This window comes from Pelobates fuscus, chromosome 5, assembly GCF_036172605.1.
Source record: "Pelobates fuscus isolate aPelFus1 chromosome 5, aPelFus1.pri, whole genome shotgun sequence".
In the NCBI taxonomy this organism is placed as follows: domain Eukaryota; kingdom Metazoa; phylum Chordata; class Amphibia; order Anura; family Pelobatidae; genus Pelobates; species Pelobates fuscus.
This window is the reverse complement of record NC_086321.1, coordinates 72,676,620-72,701,955: the sequence shown is the minus strand read 5'-3', so window position 1 is coordinate 72,701,955 and position 25,336 is coordinate 72,676,620. Positions and strand designations below refer to the sequence as shown.

General features: G+C 40.2%; 1 protein-coding gene across 2 annotated transcripts in view; it reads right to left on the bottom strand.

Moving 5' to 3' along the window:
- WDR70 (WD repeat domain 70) overlaps nt 1-25,336 on the bottom strand; it is a 276,550-nt gene that overhangs the window by 246,916 nt on the left and 4,298 nt on the right. The window contains exons 2-5 of one of the 2 annotated variants that reach the window (XM_063456857.1): nt 23,872-23,934; nt 15,959-16,046; nt 12,662-12,773; nt 11,959-12,103 (exon numbers count right to left, since the gene is read on the bottom strand). In XM_063456857.1, the coding sequence (XP_063312927.1) occupies nt 11,959-12,103; nt 12,662-12,773; nt 15,959-16,046; nt 23,872-23,922 (396 nt within the window). In that variant the 5' untranslated portion in view covers nt 23,923-23,934. Of the gene's footprint in view, nt 1-11,958; nt 12,104-12,661; nt 12,777-15,958; nt 16,047-23,871; nt 23,935-25,336 lie in introns of both variants that reach the window. The other variant, XM_063456856.1, reaches the window with a different exon arrangement.

Sequence of the window (25,336 nt, the reverse complement as noted above, 5' to 3'; positions counted from 1 at the left end):
ATGTTCTAGACTAAACAATTTAACACTACAGATGTTTGATTTGGTAAAATCTATATGTTATGACATAAATGAAATCAGTCCACAAATGTTTCTATTCAATATCGGCCTTCCTACACAGGATAACAACCTAAGCAGACTTTTGACCCATATTTTCTTTGCAGTCAAAATCAACATCACTAGATGTTGGAAATCCCCTACACCTCCTGATTGGATAGAAATTATGGCTCAAATTGAATTTCAGCATAAAATGGAGACGAGTTATTTTTTTAACTCGCTTCCCAGGAAAAATGAAAAAATTTGGTCCCCCTGGACTTCCAAATATTCTAGTAGTATTTAACTATATCTTTGGAATGTGCTCTCCTCTCTTCAAAATCGGCCAGAATTTGAATCTAAATTTGTATTTGTATTTTGTAAACATGGTTTTTTTTTGTTTTCTTTTTTTTAATGTTTATATGTAAATTAAATATTTGAACTTTCCTATATAACTATACGATATGTATTAACTTATTGATCATTTTTTATGTACATATATATATATATATATATATATATATATATATATAATGTCTATACTTATTGTTACACTTTGGATCCATTTGGATTGACAATGTTATATGGGATAAGCAAGAGTGTTTTTTATGTACTTGTTGAAAAATTCTATTGAATAAATAAGATAAATATAAAAAAATTAAAGTTATAAAAAATAACAAGGCTTAATAAAGATAACCCCTCCAAACAAATGAGTGAGAATATAGATAAAATTAAAGAAAATATTAATGAAATTCTATGGCAGCAAACCGCCAAAAAATTGGAACGCTTAAGAATAAAATGGTATTACAGAGGCAACCGGGCAAATAAAATGCTTACAAATAAAGTTAAAGGATTTAGAATGGCCACGAGGATACAGAAAATTACAACTGAGGAAGGGCCACAACTAACCCCTAAAAAAGTTGGTAAAGCATTTAACTCTTTTTATCAAGAGCTATATAACTTGCCTAACCAACCCAACAATCCAGAAACATATTTTAAAAATAAAAAGATGAAACAGCTATCAGCAGAACAGGTTAATAGTATCAACAAACCTTTCACTGAATTAGAGATTAAGGAGGCAATAGATACGTTAAAAAAGAATAAAACTCCAGGCCCGGATGGCTATCCTAACATATTTTATAAGCAATTTAAGGAAGAATTGGCGCTCCATTTGAAAAATGTATTTAATAAAATTGTGGAGGAAAAGGTCATCCCGGAGGAAATGCTATACGCAAACATTATCCCTATACATAAGCCAGAAAAACCACCAGATCAAGTAAGAAGCTATAGGCCTATTTCCCTGCTAAATTCGGATATAAAGATATATGCTAGCATTCTAGCGAACAGGTTGCAAACCGTCTTACCTTTTATAATTCATAAAGATCAGGTCGGTTTCATAAAAGGTAGACTATCCAGTAATAGTGTGAGAAAAATAATTGATATCCTAGATAGCACTAACGATTCGGGAGTCCCATTTCTGGCCATATCATTGGATGCAGAGAAGGCCTTTGATAGGATCAGGTGGGACTTCCTGATAGCAGCTATGAGGGCTTTTGGTTTTGGTGGATGGCTAATGGACGCTGTAATGGCTTTATATTCTTTCCCAAGGGCTAGAACTATAGGGAGAGGTATAACATCCGACTGGTTTAAAATAAGCAACGGGACGAGACAGGGGTGCCCTCTCTCGCCGCTGCTCTACTTGTTATATATCGAACCTCTAGCCTGTGAAATTAGGGAAAACTTAAAGATTAAAGGTGTCAGAATCGGTCAGGAAGTTTATAAATTATCACTATATGCGGACGATGTCCTAATCTCCATTACAGATCCTGTACCATCATTGGATGAATTGATGAAAGTTATAACTGAATTTGGAAATTATTCCAATCTCAAGCTGAATGTAGATAAAACAACTATATTAGCAAAAAATCTAAGTAAGGAAGATAGAGGGAAGATTGGGAATAAATATGACTTCGCTTGGGCTAAGAAACATTTGCAATATTTAGGTATCAAAATTACAAGTAACCCAAGTAAAATCATAGAGAACAATATTCTCCCTATGATGAAACAAATAAATAAACAACTTAAAGACCTAAGAACTGCAGAGATATCATGGATTGGGAGAATAAATGTTGTAAAATCATTTTTAATGCCCAAATGGAGCTATATATTCCGCATGATACCTCTTAAAATCCCAAAACCATGGCTTACAATGATACAGACAGCTTTTGAGAAGTTTATATGGCTGAAAAAAAAAACCGAGGGTGAATAAAAAAAATACTAAATATGAGTTCCAAAAAAGGTGGGTTGGGGGTCCCAGATATTTTAGAGATATATGAGACATGCGCGTTGGCTCATTTAATTATATCACTAAAAGAGAGCTCCGCAGAGGAAGCTTGGGCAAAAATAGAAGCCACAAGACTGGGATCTCCAGACTTATTAGCTATATTTTGGAGTCTACAAAAGAGAAATAATACAAACATAGGCCTAATTACGGATAATTTATTATGGCAGTGGAAAAACTGGAAAAAGAGACTTAAGATACTGGATAAAATTATCACGGATATACTCTTCAGCATTTTGACAGTCAATATAGAAGATTTAAATATAAAAAACTGGACGGCTAATGGTATTAATAATATAGATCAAATAATGCAACAGAATCAAATTATGTCCTTTGAGGACATTAGGCAGCTATTTTCCCTTCCCTATAGAGAGAAATTTACATATTTAAGGATAAAACATTTTCTACATAAACATAGGGCCATAGAGTCATCTGAAGGATTACATACATTCATGAATTTAATTAACTCTAAAAGTAATAAAAATTTAATATCGCATTGTGCTAAACTATATAAATTATATAAATCGAGCCCAACATTTCCAGCCCTTGTATCTTGGGAAAAAGACCTACAGGTTACTATTACAAGAAATGAGTGGATAAATGCAAATAATGCCGTAACTAAGGCTATTCATTGTTTAAATTCATCTGAAAGTCATTATAAGATCATTAATAGATGGCATTATGTCCCCACTAAACTGGCAAAAATGTACCCATCCTCTCAATATAAGTGTTGGAGATGTGGCTCATCTAGAGCAGACTATGTCCACATCTGGTGGTCATGCCCAAACCTAAGGCAACTATGGAACAAAGTAGCAACATTTTGTCAAGAGGTGATAAAAGTAGATCTTGACTTTACCTGTAAGTCCTTTGTATTACATCTAGGCTGGCCTAGAATTTCAAGAAGCAAAAAAGATATAGTGATCCACATTCTAACGGAGACCAAAGCAACATTGGCGAGATATTGGAAATTATCTGATTCCCCCATTTGGGACATGATAAAATTTCAGGTCCTGAACCATTGCAAAATGGAGATTGGAATCCTGAGACAAGACAATTATACTAATCCTAGAATAGAACAATGGGAGGAATGGGTAAAAAAGTTAAGCCCTACATAAGGAAAATAGTGGTATCCATTATTTGATTTTAGCACAGTATGAGTATTGGACACTACTGTTAAAAAACTACGTAGCGAACAATAAAAAAAAAAAAAAAAAATTATTTTGAGAAGAATAAAAGATGATAAACTTTCTGTGACTTATGAATATAGACAGATCAGAATTTTTTTTTCATAATTTTTCATCTTACAGAGCTAACATTGTTGATACGTCTTGGGGCTGTAATGTTTATATATTTTGCATCTCTATATAAAGCCGTTTTCTTGGCTATTAATAATGTACATTTTTTTTTTTTTTTTTTTTTTTTAAAGAAAAAAAAAAGAGAAAGTAGAAGAAAGGGAAAAAGTAAAGGGGAAAATATCAAGCCCTATAGTAAGGTATTATTTATCAAGATATATATAGATCTCGGCACAGTGTGACTTTATGTTCGTTTTGTTTTTATGCTTACATGGTTTATCATAGACAGTAAATAGTTATTTAAGGTTCTCTCAAGTTGAAGTAAAGATACTAAATTTGGTATGTCGTCCAATGTATAATTAAGAGGATAATTAAGGGTAATAAACTAAAAGATTCAGTATCTTAGAGGGCTAGCACTGTCGAAACGTATTTATTGTTTTATTGTCTATATTTTTTTTTCCTGTACTGTCCTGTATTGTCTATTGTGATACATTTTTTTGAAAAATAAAAAAATTAAAATTAAAAAAAAAAAAAATATTTGAACTTTCCTATATAACTATACGATATGTATTAACTTATTGATCATTTTTTATGTACATATATATATATATATATATATATATATATACACACACACCGGTATATATAATGTCTATACTTATTGTTACACTTTGGATCCATTTGGATTGACAATGTTATATGGGATAAGCAAGAGTGTTTTTTATGTACTTGTTGAAAAATTCTATTGAATAAATAAGATAAATATAAAAAAAATTAAAGTTATAAAAAATAAAATCTAAAAAAAGAGTAGGGGATTTACTAGCCTTTATGCTTATTGTCTTCACTGAGATTTCAATTTAATAATATTTCTATGAACCTTTTTCTAACATTTCTTCCTTTTTTTCCGCTCAGATACTGAAATCCTGAAAGGGACATTCTCTTGAGCTTCACTGAGCTAAACAACCAGGAAGTAATGGGACCTATTGACAGCCATGTGTGTGTAACAATCGTCATTTATGAACATGCAAATTTCAAGTTAAATCTGCACTTTCTGTAAAGTTTTAAACTCGTCACCCATAAAGCACTTCAACAAGGGCTTATCATTTGGATATTTGCAAATGATATACAGAAGAAGCTTTATTTCATAACATTCTGCTTTTTTAAACGAGTAGATTTTCTTTTATTAAAGAGAAGGTACTTTACTGGATATTAGTCATGGAACAGACCTTTGAATTCAAAGAACGTTTAAAATTGCTCTTTTATTGACTTGGATTACAAGCACTGCGTTAAAAACTACATATAAAGGGCTAAAAAAAAAAATCACAGAAAATATTTATACAGTGAAAGTATTGTTTATAAAATGTATACAATGTTTGCTTTGTTAAAGGAACACTATAGTCACCTGAACAACTACAGCTTAATGTATAATAACACATCCTAGATCTGAATGAATTAAATATTCTTCTGAAATACTTTGTTCTTTACATAGTTAAATGTGCTGACAACAAAATCACACAAATAATAAAGAAATGGAAATCAAATGTTTCAACCCATGGAGGTCTGGATTTGGAGTCACTTCCTGAGCCACTTGTGTGGGTTGTAGACTCCGTCTCATTCTACCACTAGAGTGAAAGCACCGCCAGCATTCAAAAGTGACCAAAACATCAGCCAGGAAGCATAGGAACTGAGAAGTGGTCTGTGGTCACCACCTGCAGAACCACTCCTTTATTGGGGATGTCTTGCTAATTGTCTATAATTTCCACCTGTTGTCTATCCCATTTGCACAACAGCATGTGAAATTTATTGTCACTCAGTGTTGCTTCCTAAGTGGACAGTTTGATTTCACAGAAGTGTGATTGACTTGGAGTTACATTGTGTTGTTTATTTTTTTGAGCAGTGTATATAGTCATTAAATTTACCTGCAGTAGGTACCATTAAATGTTCAGACAATGTGTATTTAAGAGTCATATTAATAGGCAATTTGGTTTAACAGAGCAAAAATTGTACACACTTTATAAACAATACTTTCTCTGTATAAATAGTTTGTTATTTTTAGCAAAAAATAAACCAAAAGTGGCACTAAGTGTATACTCACCCCACAAATATTAAAGTATTGATGCTTCATAATTATTGTAAATGTACACTTTAAGTGTGGTTTGTCACAATTGCGCTTTCAATCTGCATTGTTATTTGATTGTGTCTATTAAACAGCACTATTGCTGCTTTGAGGGTAATCCCTCCAAACAAATTCTGTTAAGTATGTTAAAGGGACCCTGTAGGCACCCAGACCAGACCACTTCAGCTCACTGAAGTGGTCTGCGTGCAAACGCCCATCACCCTTAACCCTAGAGTGGTAATTATTGCAGTTTTTATAAACTGCAATAATTACATGCTCGGGTTAACTGCTCCTCTAGTGGGTGTCTACCAGACAGCCAGTAGAGGGACTTCCGGGCTTGAACGCGACTTTTGGTCGCCGAAACGACACTGGACGCATAGTGTGAGGACTTCCAGTATCATTGGAATCCCCATAGGAAAGCACTGAATAATTCTTTCCTATAGGAAAAGAATAATGCGAGCACGGCCATGGGCAGAGCTGAGCCAGCGCCGGGGAAAATCGGTGCTGGACCCAGGTAAGTGACAAAAGGGGTTATTAACGCCCTATGCATCACGGGGATAGGCCTTGACTAAGGGGGAAGCTATAGTGCCATGAAAACAAGTTTGTTTTTCTGGCACTATAGTTTTGCCTTTAAGCACCAATTATACACTGTTTGCTCTATACTGACAAAGACTTGACAGAGACATCAATAGGAGACGAAATGCTTCCAGGTCATCCACTTGTATATTCAGAATAACTTCCCTCACTGCAGAAGCGCTGTTGCAGAGTTTCAGTATCTCCCCGAAATAGAAACCTGAAAAACTGTGATTTTTGCAGAACTCAAACTGGTTTCCTTGACACAGATACAATCTATGCAGCTTATATAACACAGCTTACATAGCACAGCTTTGATATACCATCCTTATCACTATGTGTGCATTGCAAGGTCATCCGAGCATTGGCCTTCGTCACCCAGTCTTGTCAATTACTTGAATAATATTAAAACAATAATTATTAAATATCCTTATTCTATAAACGTAAAGGGCTATGGAAAATGTTTGCACTATATAAATGTCAATAATAAGAAGTGAATAGCAGTGTGATTTATAGATATGTGTAACAGTAAGGCGTCCACGGACAAAGTACTATAATACTTGATGAGTAAGTAAAGTCTAAGAACAGCCAGCGATCCATTATGAAGTGTGGGCAAGTGCACAGACATAACATTAAGGTACTTGGGAATTTATATACTGGTGCTCGATTTAAGAAATATGTAAGCAGAGTGGAAAGATTTTATAAAGGAGGGTCTGTGTGACCTGGAACAACATAAACGCTTTATTTTTGCAAGAGTTCAACTCTAATGTTATATAAGCTAGTTCTTTATGTATGTAAGCTTTTTGATATTTAAAGATCATTTTGTGAAGAATACATATTGCTTCAATAAAATAGATACAATAAATTAACCCTATCCTGTTCACACAACAGTAGTGCGCTATTAGAGCCAGGTTTAATTTAATGCTGCAATCTTTATCAGATCCAAAATACAGAAAAACAGAAAAAGATGAAGACAGCAACAAGGGGTAACTGAACACATATGTTTAAGAAATAAACAAAACAAAAAACCCCTCCGAAAAGTACCTCTACCTGGTCACAAATAATAAATAGTGGAAAGTCAGAATTCCAGAAATCAGATAAAACCTATACATTGCTCCGCTTCTAATCAGTAAGTCATAAAGCACTAAAACACATTCCAATAAATAATGCTCAAAATGACACTCAACATAGATATGACATATTGTAGTCTTTTCTACCCGACTGATCCAAAAACATCCAGAAAACATTCTGGCCGAATCAAAAATGCAATATGCCAATGGAAAACCTCAGGAGAACGAAATCTGTAACAAGGAGGCTCAAACCACCCAGTCGGTCTTCACCCCCCTGCTATAAAAACTAGGATGTCAATCTGATCTTGATAATGAATGGATTAGCTTTCAGGCTCACCATAGCCACTTGCACTCAGATTCTTAGCTGGAGTTCCTTCCATTAATGTATTTTCACTCCCCTGCTGGGGAAATGTTCTACAATATTTGTGGGTTGAGAATTCACTGTAAGGATGTTTTATTGTGTCTAATACTAATGGGTAACAAATGTTTTTTTGAAACGGAGCACGGGATCTTTGGTTTCACTAACCATACATTAATAGGGAGCAGACTGTTGATAGAGATCTTATGAAGGGAGAAAGCACACCAGAAGATTTATAGAATTAAGGGTGGAATGTTCAAACTACTCTTTTCATTTAAGGGTATAGCACCTCTAACACCAAGAGCTGGGTGCAATGATCGACACACAACAGAGTACAATTCTGCTGCTGTTCTGTTTAAGTACAAACAGCAATAGCTTAGGGGTAACATTAGCATTCAACTACGAGAGTTAGAAATTGAATTTAAAATTTCCTTTAGGATTACAAGACTTGTTCCTCACCCCAGCAATTACTAAGGGACAGCAGTGTTCTTCAAAGGGTGTATTGATTTCTTCAATAGGTTAAGCTAGATGCTAGAATAATCACATTGATAACAGCAAGACAAACAACACAGTATTGGGGTTGTGTTAACCCATTATCCATTGCTCCCAATAAAAAAATAAAAATAAGTCACTGTTGCAGATTAAAGTTCAAGCAAATAAGAGCTGGTTGCATCTAAAAATGACACTTCACATAGATAAACAATTATACGCCAATTGATCAACAAATTATAGAATCGTATGAAATCAGACATTAATATTGGAGTGCAATTAGATTAGATTAGATTGGAGTGCAATTAGCATAATGGTCAATTAGATGTCAAGGTAATGGGTACATTATATATATATATATATATTATATATAGATATATACACACACACACATACAGTAACATATAGGGCATTTGGAAGTAAGATGGGTTTGGCTTATAATGTAGCATAATCAGTTAAATCAGAAAGTATGTATGTATGATCCCTCTCTACGTACCTCAAAACAGAATGCATGTGTCATGGTTGATTAGATATTTCCTTCCTGTTCTATGTTAAATTTTGGATATATTGTGTATTAATATAGTTTTTTTGTATTTTATTGTACCATAATGTATCAACGTAGTGTTTTATGGACCCAGGACATACTTGTAAACAAGAGAAATCTCAATGTATCTTTCCTGGTAAAATATTTTTATAAATAAATAAATAAATAAAAGTCCCAGGTCCTGATCTGTAATATTGAAAGCTAATTTTAATCTTAAGTGAAATATGTGTATGTATACACACCCTACAAACTTTATCCTGAAACTGATGCTCTGTAGAAAAATAAAGCCTGATTAGATTTTCTAATTAAAAAATGGATAGTGCAGGAAATGCCAATACCAAAGGTCACTACTCCATATTAATTTTCCTTGACCTCTCTGCTGCCTTTGACACCGTTGATCACGCTCTCCTTCAAACTCTTCAATCGCTCAGTGTCTGTGACTCTGTCCTCTCGTGGTTTTCCTCCTATCTCTCCCAACGCTCATTCAGCGTCTCCTTTTCCAAGGATACCTCCTCCCCACGTCCTGTCTCGGTTGGAGTTCCCCAAGGCTCTGTCCTTGGTCCCCTTCTATTTTCTCTTTATACTGCCTCTCTTGGAAAACGTATTGCCTCTTTTGGATTCCACTACCACCTGTACACTGATGACACTCAGATATACCTCTCCTCCCCCCCGGACCTCTCCCCTGCCGTCCTGGAATGTGCCACTGCTTGCCTTTCTTCCATCTCTGACTGGATGTCCTCACGCTTTCTGAAACTCAATCTCTCTAAAACTGAACTCCTGGTATTTCCTCCTCCTAATACTGATCCTCCTCTCTCGCTCTCCCTTCAAGTCAGTGATATCCACATAAGTCCATCCCTGCAAGCACGACATCATACTTGACTCTGGTCTCACATCCAGTTTGTTGCCAAGTCCTGTAGGTTCCAACTCAAAAACATAGCCCGCATCCGCCCCTTTCTTACACAAGATGCTACCAAGGAGCTTGTCCATGCGCTAGTAATTTCCCGCATGGATTACTGTAACCCTCTCCTGATTGGTCTCCCCAAAAGCCGTATTGCCCCGCTACAGTCTGTAATGAATGCTGCAGCTAGACTGATTTTCCTCTCTAGTCGGTCCTTTCACACCTCATCCCTCTGCCAGTCCTTGCATTGGCTTCCTGTATCCTATAGGAGTCAATTCAAAGTGCTAACCCATACATTTAAAGCACTGAACAATTCTAGCCCCTCTTATATCTCTTCACTAATCCATAGGTATGCCCCTCCTCGTTCCCTCTGCTCTTCCCGTGACCACCTCCTGACCGCTGCTCGCACCCATACGGCCAACTCGCGCTTGCAGGACTTCTCGCGGGCAGCTCCTTTCCTATGGAATAGCTTGCCTAGTGCCATCAGACTCTCCCCTAGTCTTCAATCATTTAAGAAGGGCCTTAAAACCCATCTCTTCAGGAAAGCTTATGGCCTCCCAGAGTAATCTCTACCTCACATACCTGTCTCTTGCGCTCTCCTATAGGGCAGTGCTTTACTCTCTCCTCCAGCTCTGCTTCACTCCCACCCTATTTGATATTTCCTGTCCTTATGTTTCTAATAACCCACCTCCTATAGATTGTAAGCTCTTTGAGCAGGGTGCTCTTCAACCTATTGTTCCTGTAAGTTTTCTTGTAATTGTCCTATTTAGCGTTACATCCCCCCTCTCATAATATTGTAAAGCGCTACGGAATCTGTTGGCGCTATATAAATGGCAATAATAATAATAATAATAATAATAATATACTATGGGGATGCAGCACACACACACCTGGATCCCACTAAACTGTGTATAATATGTACTGCCTCTTTGTTCTCCAGCATACTAACTGTACAAATCACTGTTACATATGTTGAAAAATATAGAATGAAAAAACTAAATTGGCTAACTCTAGAATCCGGTCATGCTCTTTACCTTTCCTGTCTGGTTCATAACCATCTACCAGGAAAACACCCATGCAATCTGTGTTAAATGCTCAATTGCCCTGTTCCTTGCCATCTCAGCACAAAGAGGAGCTTTTCTCCTGTAGAGCACGGCGCACAAGGAATAATCTGCCAGTCAGAATTCTGTGAAAACATCTGCATCCGTCTACCTTCAATAAAGAAGCAACTTCACAGATTGTTCACCTGTAACTGAACTGTATGTTAGACAGTGTTTCCAGGGTTGTACTGTAAATGCCTTCTACAGTATGTGTAACATTGTATTTGTATGTGCTCAAGGGACAAGAGAAATCGGTGTGTATCCTTCCGGATATAACATGTTCTAAATAAATTAATGGGTTTTACATACATTATAGGTTAGCACAGACATACTGAATTCTGTCAGCCTTATCTTATGACTATTCATTAAAGGAATTCCATAGGCATCAAAACTTTTTAGCTTAATGAAGCAGATTCTGTGTATAGATCATGCCCCTGCAGTCTCACTGCCCAATTATCTGCTATTTAAAAGTTATATCCAGGGATGTGAAATTCATATCGCCTGATGCCCGGTACATGCAATTCCTGGAGCTGGTCAGGAAGGTTGTTTTGTATTCCGTTAATACAGCTGCAGGCAAGACACAGGTTGGTGCCAGGCAGGGAGTGTATCTCTGGCAAGCGTACCAGGATGCCATGACTGTGGCCGGCTGCAGCACACAAAGTGGTGTGAGGAGCAGCAGAAGCCAACCACTACTCACAATACTGTGTTTAGCACCTGTACAGAGAGGTCTAATGTTTAACCTTCCTCTATTGTACATTCTGTTTAATAGAGCATTTCTTACGTCCTACTCTGTTCATAGCTCTCTAAACCTTCTAAAGTTCAAGAGAGAGAGAGAGAGAGAGAGAGAGAGAGAGAGAGAGAGAGAGAGAGAGTGTGTGTGTGTGTGTGTGTGTGAACAAACTGTTCAATAAAGGAAGCTTAAACATATAGGCAGTGTTAAGGAAGGCTGTATAAATAACATGCAGGTAGGTGTGACAAGGGCGTATTAAAAACAAAGTGATTTAACTACTAAATGGCATAGGATTGTGCGGTGAGGCTGTAGCTGCATGATCTATACACCAAAACTGCTTCATTAAGCTAAAATTGTTTTGGTGCCTATAGTGTCCCTTTAAAGAAACAATGGAATATTGTGATTGGTTACACTTACATCATCGTCCTCATCCACCTCTTCATCCTCATCATCGCTGTCCTTAAAACCAGGAGGAAGTGGAGGGCCGATCATATCATCATCGGAAACATTAGAAGGTGCTGGTGGTCCAATCTCTTCATCGTCTGAACTATCCTCTGAGTCACTGCAGAGTCAATCAAATGGAATATGTTACAATATTCTCAGCAAGGAAGATATCCACAGTATGTTAATTACAGTTTGTTGGTGCATTATGTAACAATGTTTACATAACAGCACTTTACAAAGCATGCAGCTATAACTGGTTGTATCAAATTGCTTGTAAGTGCAACGTTTAATTTATACAAGTACAGAGTATAGATTAAATTATAATTCTAACCTAAATTAGGAGTTGACACCATTTTTTTAAAGTATTATTGAGTTGAAGGGTTACAACCCCCATGACCCTTTTCTGCTTTTAGAAGTGGTCATGATGACAGGAGCCTGTACGTGCAGCATTTCTGCTTGAAATGCTGCACGTACAGAGATATTTGAACTTTTGTGCCAGCGGCTAGTTACACCCCAGCACACATGACTTGGGCAACCTAGAATGTAAATTCTGTGCAAAAATCATGTATTTCGTCGGGACAGTGCACTGATGACAAATGTGAAGAGTTTCTCCTTTGCTGGGAAGTGACAGCTCCGAGTGATTAACAAGGTATGTATCGTTGGTATGCATTATTACCTGGAACCGGATTCAGTGCATCTTGGTGCAGAGCTTGAAGCAACTACTTTTAAAGCTGGACTTTTCTTGGTCACCTGCTCTTCTTTGCTGCTGTCTTCCTCTTGTTCTCGAGCTTCTGTCAGGATATAAAAAACATTTTGTAAGTTTAGATTAGATAAAAAGATTAACTCTGTAAAGCATTATTCACATTAAGTGTTCATAAGAGACAAAAAGAGTCAATTGAATATTATACATATTGCATAAAGTCTATTCTTAACTAAGGTAATTTTTACACCTTATCAAGCAGTTCAAGACTTCTCACTGCAATAGTTAAAGCAGGGCTCAACAGGGCATGCTTTAAGCCAATAACCAGACCTAAAAACTATAAATCAGTGCTAGACCACACAGAAATTGCAGATTTGTAGAAAAATTACCTATTATTTTTCATAATATTTCCTTTCTCTATTACACCATCTCAATAACAGATTAAAAATAATGAGCGGGAAGTCACCATTTTAACACATTATATAGCTAAAAAATGAAGAAAGATTTAAAAAATAAAAAAAAATGATAAGGAATACTATAGGCACCATAACAACTTTAGCTTAATTAAGCAGTTTTGGTGTATAGATCATGTCCCTGCAGTCTGCACCTGAAAAAATGGTTTCATTTTCAATCAGATGTGAACTTGCTTTACAAGTTTTTACCTCCTGCTCTGTAAATTGAACTTTAGAAGGTCTAGAGGGCTATGAACAGAGTAGGTAATAAAGGAATGCTCTATTAAACAGAATGTACAATGGAGGAAGGTCAAACATTAGATATCTCTTTACAGGTGTTTAGGGAGGCTGTGCAAATCACATGCAGGGAGGTGTGACCAGAGCTGTATAAACAAACTGATGAACTACTAAATGGCAGAGAATTGAGCAGTGAGACTGCAGAGGCGTAATCTGTACACCTAAATTACTTCATTTAAGTTAAAGTTGTTTTGGTCCCATTAAAATGTGTGAACAAAAATCCAATATTTGCACGCACAGACTGTAACTGCCAAATCCCTCCCTGACCAAAAGGAGCTCCACCAATCAGGAGCTCTTACTCTGTTCCATTGAGTTCTTTCTTGTCCAGGACAGTTATATGGGATAAGTACCTCAGCTCTCAGAGAACATTATATGAGGATGATTCATACTGCAGAATATGTTGAAAGCAGCCATACTATACTTCTGACAGCCTGTTCACACCCCAGCTCTCAGTTTTGTGAACCGGGCAGTACGCATGCTCTCTGATGCCACCGGCTGCAGCTCAGATTTTCTCCAGAGATGGAGAGAAGACGCTTGGAGATTAGACTTAAAAGTAGGATGAAAAATGTATCCTTAGACATAACTGACCGAGGGGCCTGTCTTACAGCTGCAGCAATATTTAGAAGTCAATGCTGTTCTCTCTGATGAGGGAAACAGGAAGCAAGGCACTCTCTGAACCATAACATTTGCAATGATTGAAAGTTGCTATGGTTCTTAAAATAAAACCTTTAATAAGGGGACGACGCTCAGTTCTTACCTGGAGTAACAATTTAAAAGAATAAAGCCACGATTTCCTCATAAGTAGAATTCCAGATACAAGAAGCCTTTGGTTTACCTTCACAATCTACGATTAAACTAGGATCTGAATTTTTTTTTTTTTTTTTTAATTCTTTATTTTTGTTGTGCAAAAATTTGACAGACATGTATGTTTCGTCACGGTAACAATTATAGACATTTCACAAGGCGTAATACTGTGACATATAAGAGAACTGCACATTTTTATGTAACAGGTTAATAATACAAGTTGTGTCAGAGGATGGAAAGGCAGTAAGCGTGCTTGAGAGTAGTGCAGGCTGACATTAACTGCATCAAGGAAAGGAAAGTAATATAACATGCTTATCTATGAGTAGCTTTGTAGTAACCACTGGGTATTGACGTTTATAGAATGTAGAAATAGCTTATTTTTATACATGCATAATTCCTAGGCATGGTATTTGCTTGTTATGAACAATAGGTAACATGCTAAATTATCATAAGTGACAGAAAACATATTGGCGTAGATTAAGGCTGTATCAAAGTAATAAAACCAGCGAAACCGTAAAACTAATATGGATAGGAAATAAAACTAAAGCACAGTTTCCACTGGTTGTACATCTGCTTTGCCTTAGAGAAATACTGCAGAGGTATATGACCTGGACTGATTGTATTACAGGTATGACTGTTGAGGGATGAAAGTAAAACACAGATAAAAAAAGGAACATCAACATAGCCTTGCATTAAAGCTTTGCGTTGAGGGGCCTGTATGCCTCTGCCAGTGAGTGCTTAACCGATGCCTGCTGATGGTAGACTGTCAGCCTTGGGGGACCTGAGTCCATCGTTCTGCAGGTGAGAACCCCTCCGGTCCCAGATGCCTGTGTGCTCCTGTTCTGCGCTAATCGACAGTCCATCGAGTCCTGTAGCTGGATCTTGGTCTCTGGGCTTTCTCTGTGCGCGTGATCTGCGCTGCTTTATGTGGACCCTGCGACGAAGTGGTTTGGAGCGTCGTGCTGAGAGGCCGCTGCGAGATGGTAGGATGAGTGGTCGGAGATGGCGTGCTGCTTTGCGGTTCGTTGCCTGGAGGGTCCGCCGGCGGTCCCGTCTGTGTGATTCTGTGTGGGCGCTGGATCGGTAAGTAGCCTGTTCAGACTCTTTCCCCTTCACAGCACATAGATTATTGCGGGCAGCTTTACTTTCCATGCGCTTAAAGAATTCCTGGCAGACTTGATCAAATCGAGCCTCGAAGTGCTCTCTCCAGGTCCGGGTCTCAGGGCTTGATCTTGGCTGCAGGGGTTGCTGCTTGGCGGCCATCTTTGGCCCAAGCTGAGGTCCCCACTCCGGCGGGTCAGCCATTTCGAGCAGGTTTGTAAGGTTCCCCAGTGGGGACCGGGATGACCCCCACCGGTCCAGAGGGGGGGGATGCGGGACGTCAGGAGAGCTGCTGCTTATAGCGGTCCCCAGGGCGGGAGATCGGCCGCCTCTCCCTACCACCAGGCCGCTTTCTTCGCTAAGCCGCATTTGTGGAGTGTGTTTTTTCTCGGCAAAAGTTTGTAGATCAGGTGTCCACTCACCCCTAACACGATTCAGCAAGAGGTTATCAGTGAGGAAGGCTGCTATATTCAAGATTTTGCCCGATAATAGCCAATATTCGGTTTGTTTGTGTTGGAGCTCTCTGCATGTGCGTCTGGCTAGCTCGGCTGTCGGGCCCCGCCCCCTAGGATCTGAATTTTAATGTAGGACAATATATATGGGTTTGCCAACTCGGTACTCACCAAATGTTTTTTTGCTTCTCTCCACAGCTGTTCTACGGGTTTGTTCAAACATGGCTTCCAAATCAAATGTCCGTGCTTTCTTTCCTAATTAAATAAAATAAAAGAAATTATGAACATTGTAATCGGTTTTTGAACTTGAGTGTTTTTCGGTTCTTCTTAATTCTTGGAAGGTCCTCCCATGAAAAGTCTTTGCTCTTTACGTTCTTCTCACCCTACTTACTATTTTTAATATAATGTATGGTGTAATCATTGTTATTTAGCACACAAGAGATTTACTTGGGTTTTTTTCCTTAATATTCCTACAGTAGAAAAGAATTGTTCTTATTTACCAAGTACTAATTGTCTTCACCCCACATATTAAAACAAAAAAGGCGACTAATTTAAAAAAAAAAATAAAAAAAAAAATGCATATTTGTTAAAGAATATCACATACAAAAGAAAACAACAAAAAAATGTGAAGGAAATTTGGTGGAGGCCTTCTACGTTTAGCCCTAGAACACTACACTGATCAGCCACAACATTATAACCATCTGCATAATATCGTGTAGGTCCCCCTCCTGCTGCCAAAACAGTCTGATGCATTGATTCTACAAGACCTCTGAACATGTCCTGTGGTATCTGGCACCAAGACATTAGCAGCAGATGCTTTAAATCCTGCAAGTTGCAAGGTATGTCTGCCATGGTTTTTTTTTTTGTTCCAGCACATCCCACAGATGCTCAATTAGATTGAGATCTAGTGAATTTGGAGGCCAAGTCAACACCTTGAACTCTGTCATGTTCCGCTAACAATTCCTGAACAGGTTTTACACTGTGACAGGGTGCATTATCCTGCTGAAAGAGGCAACTTATTATTATAATCAATGTTATTCACTTCATCTGCCAGTGTTTTGCTTCTTTTCCGATATATCATTTTTATTGGTTTATTTTATGTTACAGGCATACGGCGAGGGAACTCTCTCCCCTGCTCAGCTCCCTCGCGCGCACCGCAGTGATGCCGGAGCCGGAATATGACATCATTCCGGCCCCGGCATCACTAAGAGGCGCGCAAGGGAGCTGAGCAGGAAGATCACTGCTCCCTCGCCGCCCACATGCCAGCCGTTCAGCCCAGCAGCCACATTGGAACCCAGGGACTGCACGCCAGCCCCTTAGCCCTACTGGACACCAGGGACTGCACTCCAGCTGCTCAGCACAGCAGCCCCACTGGAATACAGGGACAGCACGCCAGCCTTTTAGCCCAGCAGCCCCACAAGGATATAGAGACTCCATGTCAGCACTCCCAAAAGGTAGGGAGGCTGGGTGGAGTGAAATTTAAAAAAAATAAAAAAAATAAAAAAAAATTGTGTGTGTTTGTCAATGAGTTTGTATGTGCGCTTGTCAGTGTGTGCGCATTTGTGTTTGTCAGTGTGTATGCATGTGTGTTTGTCAGGGAGAGTGTATGCGTGCTTGTCAATGAGAGTGTATGCGTGCTTGTCAATGAGAGTGTATGCGTGCTTGTCAATGAGAGTGTATGCGTGCTTGTCAATGAGAGTGTATGCGTGCTTGTCAATGAGAGTGTATGCGTGCTTGTCAATGAGAGTGTATGCGTGCTTGTCAATGAGAGTGTATGCGTGCTTGTCAATGAGAGTGTATGCGTGCTTGTCAATGAGAGTGTATGCGTGCTTGTCAATGAGAGTGTATGCGTGCTTGTCAATGAGAGTGTATGCGTGCTTGTCAATGAGAGTGTATGCGTGCTTGTCAATGAGAGTGTATGCGTGCTTGTCAATGAGAGTGTATGCGTGCTTGTCAATGAGAGTGTATGCGTGCTTGTCAATGAGAGTGTATGCGTGCTTGTCAATGAGAGTGTATGCGTGCTTGTCAGTGAGAGTGTATGCGTGCTTGTCAGTGAGAGTGTATGTGCTTGTCAGTGAGAGTGTATGCGTGCTTGTCAGTGAGAGTGTATGCGTGCTTGTCAGTGAGAGTGTATGTGCTTGTCAGTGAGAGTGTATGCGTGCTTGTCAGTGAGAGTGTATGTGTGTATCTGTGTGTCAAGGTTTGTGTATGTGTCACTGTGTGTATCTGAGTTTGTGTGTGTGTGTGTATGTCAGTATGTGTGTATGTGCCAGTGTGTCAAGGTCTGTGCATGTGTCAAGGTGTGTATCTTTGTGTCTGTGTGTATATGTCAGTGTGTATATGTGTCAATGTTTTTATATGTGTGTCTGTGTGTTAATTTGTTTGTACAGTAATTATATGCACATACATCCCAGCGATCAAACACGTATATGTGCAGACATCCAGCAAACACAAACATTACATACAAAACCCCCTGGATTTAAATTTAAAATGTATATACAAACACTTAAACACACCCTTCACTGAAACACTTAAACACTAATACTACACACAAATGTACATCCGCATTTAAAAGCCAACACTACATCCAAGCACACCCTTGCATACAAATGCAAACATTACATACAAATGCAAACATTACATACAAACACACCCCTGTATCAAAACGCTAACATTATATACAAACACCAACTGCACACACAAAAGCACACCTGCTCCTAAGTACTACTATCTGTTTACTATCTGCGCTACAGCGCCAAATTTTTGGGGGGGTTCCAAGGGAAAATGTGAATTGGGAACCCCTGAGTTAGAGAGTCGGTCAAAGCAACATCCGGTATAAGATTGGGAGTAGTGGTACAGTTACAGTCATAAATAAGTAACAATGTTCATTACTTGTTACACTGGAGAAAGATGCGGTATATTGATCTGAAAGAAGATTTTTGTAAAACACCTGCTAGTGGTTTTAATGTTGTGGCTGATCAGGGTAAAGTTGGAGACACAGCAGTCAACCAAACAGTCTTTGTATAACAACATATTTTATCAAGCCTTTTAATTATACAATGAGTTAGGCTAATATAATTCATAGCACACATGCAACATTGTGTGAACCTGTGTGCATAAAAAATACACACCTTAAATATTAAAAATTAATTGTTGCTTTGTGATAGAGAGGAGTGCATCTGAAACGATTTCAAAAGGTTGTGTGCAGTTTTCTTTTGTCAGTGTTGGTATCTCCGTGGGGTAGAGCTATATTATTTATAACTGTATTTCCAGAATACTGATTACTTAATATATTGTATTGCCTATTATTATGTTATATTGAATATAGAGGTCAGAGGTTATGTGTATGTATCCTGAAGACTTCAAGCGTTTCTTGCAGCACTTAAAAGGGCATTATAGCAGCACAATCACTAGCAAACGGATATTGCTAAGCATAAGTGAAATTTTTCACTAGCAATATATTTGAAGAGGGTCTGTGGGTGTCTCAAACCATTTAAAGAGGATTCAACTTTTCACAGTGGGGTTACACAAGGGGACTATTGGGTGTCTGAATGGTTATGGTGCTTAAGAGTGCCACTTTAAGTGCAAACAATGTCACAAAGCTGGAAGTATGCAGAATATACACACATAACCTCTGCATTAAATGTAAATGGCACTTCAATTTATTAATTAATGTCCTGGAAATGTAGCTATAGATGAAGTATCTGTATCAAATAGGGACCCAGGGAGTTTGCATACCCAGGCAGAAATTGTGAGATTTGTCATTGATTTTGAAAATATGACTTATCATGCAAAAACTTTTGTTTTACTGAAGGATAGTGATCGTATGAAGCCATTTATTATCACAACGTCGTTTGGCTCCTTTTTAAGTCATAATGATAACAAAAATCATTCAAAGGGCCCTGATCAAAAGTTTACATACTCTTCAATGTTTTGCCTTGTTACAGACACAAGGTGACACATACAGTTTAAAATGGCAATTAAAGGGTTAATTTTCACACCTGTGGCTTTTTAAATTGCAATTAGTGTATGTGTATAAATAGTCAATGAGTTTGTTAGCTCTCACGTTAATGCACTGAGCAGACTATAAACTTAATCATGGGGAGCAGAAAAGAACTGTGAAAAGATCTGCGTACCAAAGTAATGGAAATTAATAAAGATGGAAAAGGATATAAAAAAGATGTAAGCCTTGAAAATGCCAGTCAGTACTGTTCAATCACTTATTAAGAAGTGGAAAATGTGGGTATCTCTTAATACCAAGCCAAGCTCAGGAAGACCAAGAAAGATTTCAGCCACAACTGCCAGAAGACTTGTTCGGGATACCTCAGGAGACATACAGGCTGCTCTAGAAAAAGACGGTGTGGTTGTTTCAAGGAGCACAATACGACGATACTTGAACAAAAATTAGCAGCATAGTTGAGTTGCCAGAAAGAAGCCTTTACTGCGCCAATGCCACAAAAAAGCCCGGTTACAATATGCTCGACAACACCTTGACACGCCTCACAGCTTCTGGAACACTGTCAGTTGGATTGACAAGACCAAAACAGAGCTTTATTGTCACAACCATAAGCACTATGTTTGGAGAGGGGTCAACAGATATGTAGTGAAAAGAATATTATCTCCACTGTGAAGCATAGTGGTAGCTCGATTATGTTTTTGGGGTGAGGGGGGTGAGCTCTAAAGGCACGTGGAATCTGGTAAAAATTGATGGCAAGATTAATGCAGCATGTTATCAGTAGATACTGGCAGATGATTTTCCTTTTTCTGCATGAAGGATGCGCATAGGACGCTATCGGACTTTCCAGCATGACATTGACCCTAAGCCCAAGTCCAAGTAGACCTCTAGTGGTTATAGCAGAAAAAGGTGAAGGTTCTAGGGTGGCCATCACAGTCTTCTGGCCTTAAAGGGACACTATAGGCACCCAGACCACTTCAGCTCATTGAAGTGGTCTGGGTGCTGTGTCCCTTTTGCACCAAGTGCTTCAAATGTTAAACATTGCACTTCCAGAGAACTGAAATAATTACATTGCAGCTCTAAGTTTGCCCTCTGTGGCTGTCTAACAGACAGTCACTAGAGGGCTTCCGGAATCTAAACGGACTTTTGGTCCATTATCTGACGCTTGGCGTCACGGACCACCAGCGTCAAATTTCCCGATTTTCACTGTACAGGGCATATGGTAGACAGCGTGTATGGCGTAGTGTGGGTGAGAGGTTTGCTGATGTCAACGTTGTGGATCGAGTTGACCATGGTGGCAGTGGGGTTATGGTCAGGGCCAGCCTTATGGGTGTGCGAGCTGTGCGGCCGAACAGGGCGCATTGGAACAGGGGGCGCCCTGTGGCCGACACAGCTCGCACATGGCCGGTGTCAGGGGAGCTAAAACAGGTACCCGGGAGGACAAATTATTCTCCGCCCGGGTCTATTTAAAAAAAAAAAAAAAAAAACGCGGCAGAGGGGGTGGGGCTTACCGAGCGACGGGGGCGGGTCTTATCGCCAGGCGGAGGCGGGGCTTATCGACAGGCGGAGGCGGGGCTAATACCTCCCGAAGCCCCTGCTGCACAGGAAGAGGGAAGGAGTGTGTGTGTGTGTGTGTGTGTGACTTCCTGAGTGTGTGACTGCCTGCCTGTGTGTGTGTGTGTGACTTCCTGTGTGTGACTGCCTGCCTGTGTGTAACTGTCTGTCTGTGTGTGTGTGACTGTGTGACTGCCTGTATGTGTGTGACTGTAATTGCGTGTGTCGCTGTAGCTGTGCCATTGTGTGTGACTGTATGTGTGACTGCCTTTAACTGAGTGTGTGTGTACATGCCTGTAACAGAATGAGTGAGCATCTGTCAAGGCCGCACTTTGACTGACAGATGCTCACTCACTGACAGACGCACACTCTCATATACACTGATAAACAATGACATACACACACACTATTACTTGGACACACACTGACAGATGCACACTGTCACTGACAGACGCACGCACTCACTGAAAGATGCATGCCCCCACTGACCGACACACACACACACAAACACTTACAGACACACACATTCACTCACAGACACACACATTTCCACTAACACTCACAAACTAATATTTTTTTTATTTTATTTTAAATCCACCCAGCCTCCCTGGGAGAGCTGGAGTGGATTTCTTACCTGCAGTCCAGTGTGGCTGCTGGGCAGGCAGGCAGGGGGCGCACAAGCTGAGTACGCGGTGCTAAGTGATGCCGGGAGCCGGACTGACGTCATATTCCAGCTCCCGGCTTCATTAAAGGGAAACTCCAGTGCAAGGAAAACAATCCGTTTTCCTGGCACTGGAGGTACCCTCTCCCTCCCACCCACCAATCCCCGGTTACTGAAGGGGTGAAAACCCCTTCAGTCACTTACCTGAGGCAGCGGCGATGTCCCTCGTTGCTGTCTCCTCCTCCGCGCCGCTCCTCCTTCTGATTCCGTCGGCCGGTGGGCGAGACTGATGCCGCCCACCGGCCGAGGAGACTTAATGCCTGCGCATTAGCGCTCCACATAGGAAAGCATTGAAAAAGATTTTCAATGCTTTCCTATGGGGAAAATGAGTGACGCTGGAGGTCCTCACATAGCGAGAGGTCGTCCAGCGACGCTCTAGCAAGGAAAATCCTTGCTAGAAATCAGGAAGTGACCTCTAGTGGCTGTCTTGCAGACAGCCACTAGAGGAGGAGTTACCCCTGAAATGTAATTATTGCAGTTTATAAAAAAACTGCAATAATTACAGTTGCAAGGTTAGGAGTAGTGGAGAATGGCACCCAGACCAATCCAATGGGCAGAAGTGGTCTGGGTGCCTGGAGTGTCCCTTTAAGCGGCGTGGAGGGAGATGAGCAGGAAGAGCTCAGGTGAGTATGCTCTTTCGCTGCCTGCTGCCAGCCTCGGGGGGGGCTCAAAGGTGGCCAGCCAGCCAGCTCTTGAGCCCTCCAGGACGCGAGGCAAGCAAGGGACCTTCCTGGGCGTTTGGGGGGCGGCTTTTTTTGCCTCCCCCTGCAAAGTGCTGCCCAAGGCAGATGCCTTGTTTGCCTCGCGATACACACGTCCCTGGTGCCTGTGCGTGTTACTGTATTCAGGCAACTTGGTGGGGGGTGAGGGCTGGGGCGCCGTGAAGACTTTTCGCACAGGGCGCCTAATTGCCTAAGGCCGTCCCTGGTTATGGTATGGGCAGGCGTATGTTATGGACAACGAACAATGGTGCATTTTATTGATGGCATTTTGAATGCACCGAGATACCGTGACGAGATCCTGAGGCCAATTGTTGTGCCATTCATCCACGACCATTACCTCATGTTGCAGAATGATAATGCACGGCCCCATGTTGCAAGGATCTGTACACAATTCCTGGAAGCTGAAAGTATCCCAGTTCTTGCATGGCCAGCATACTCACCGGACATGTCACCCATTGAGCATGTTTGGGATGCTCTGGATTGGCATATACGACAGCGTGTTCCAGGTCCTGCCAATATCCAGCAACTTCACACAGCCATCGAAGAAGAGTGGACCAACATTCCACAGGCCACAATCAACAACCTGATCAACTCTTTGCGAAGGAGATGTGTTGCACTGCGTGAGGCAAATGGTGATCACCCCTCCCCCCCCCCCCCCCCCCCCGCACCCTTCCAATAAAGTATAATTTTTTCAGAGTGGCCTTTTATTGTGTCCACACCTGTGCAATAATCACGCTGTCTAATCAGCATTTTGATATGCCACATCTGTGAGGTGGGTGGATTATCTCGGCAAAGGAGAAGTGCTCACTAACACAGATTTAGACAGATTTGTGAATAATATTTGAGAGAAATAGGCTTTTTGTGTACATAGAAAAAGTCTTAGATCTTTGAGTTCAGCTCATGGAAAATGGGGGCAAAAACAAAAAGTGTTGCGTTTATAATTTTGTTCAGTGTATATTACCAATTTTCCAAGGGTATGCACACGTTTGAGCAAAACTGTATACACCTGGTTTGTTTTTTCTTCAATGGCATACTGTGCCCACATCTAGTTAATGGTCTACTGCTGTGCCAACAGTTTTTAGGTATAATAAACTGCAAATCAAGAATGCATAAGTTAATGGTACTAACCAAACCCAGAGAAGCCCATAGTTGCAGAAACGGCAGCATCTTCAGCTTCATCCATTCTGGTATCTAGACAAGGAGAAAAAAAAACCAAAACATCAGACATATCTACTAGCCAAGCAAATAAGACAACAGAATATTTGACACATAAAAAGCATGAAGACTTTATCATCTTTTGATGAGCTTTGGCTGTCAGTGTCCATGTTATTTTCTTTACAATCATTTAGATTTTTCCAGTGTGTTGAGCCGTATGTATATTTTTATATAAACAAGAATTAATTAAATGCTTTCTTGAGGAACATAGTGATATTAGGATTTTTCCACCTTTTGGAGGTCACATTAGCAGACACCTGCTATTGTTTGTTTGTCTACATAGCCAACTGTAGCAAACTAGCTATTGTGTACTATCATATAGAACAGTGGTGTCCAACCCAGTCCTCAAGTACCCCATAACAGTCCGGGATTACCCAATAGTGTCTAAGGTGTTTAAGAAATAAAGAAAAAACTTTAGACACAACAGGGTAATCCCTAAATCCTGGACTGTTAGGGGACTGGGTTGGGAAACCCTGAGATAGAACAATGCTCAGCTAGTTTCTTTGTTGGCAGGAAAATATAAGTCAGTTAGTCAACTTGTATTTTATAGCACACCAGCATGCCTTAAAAGCGCCACTGTCAACGTCTGGGTAATTTTCAGAATTTGCAAAAACCCCCGATGCTGACATCGCCGTTGAGGGTTCGGTGGCCAGGGGGAGGAAAATGCGAGTTCTATTTGCCTGAACCTGTCCCTCGCAGGTGCAGCCATCATCCTCTAGTGGGTCCTCTACAGCTAGGGCCGTCGGTAAAAGGGGGCAAATGGGCCAACTGCCCCGGGCACAGTTACTCCTGGTGGTCCCAAAGTAGCAGCCAAGTGGCCCCCTGTCGGCATCCAAACCCTGTGGGCTGCAGAACCTGATGAAATTAGGGGCCCCCAGCCCTTTAAGAGTGCTCTGGACCAGGCCCCTGTCATATTGCCTGCTTGGAGGAAATGAGGTGAGATCACTTTCTTCCAAGTAACAGAGCCCCGCTGGGGAGTAGGAGGAGGCATACACAGAAGGAAGAGAAGGACTGAGGAAGTCAGACTCCCATCAGCCTTAGCCATCCAGCTCCCACTGGACCCCAGGTAATCCACCCTTCTGTACCCAAAAGGCAAGGAGACAGGAGGGTGGCTAAAATATGATGTAAATTGATATATGTGTGTGTGTACCTGGCTCTGGAGTCAGTGCCTCTGGCTGTCTGTGTGCCCGTGTGTGTGTGTATCTGGCTATATGTGTGTCAGTGTGTGTGCATCTGGCTATATGTGTGTCAGTGTGTGTGCATCTGGCTATATGTGTATATCTGGTATACACACACACACATGCATACGTGTATCTATGCGTGTGGCAATGCATTCATCCCAGCGTTCCAATGCCAACAATGCACACACATATGCTAC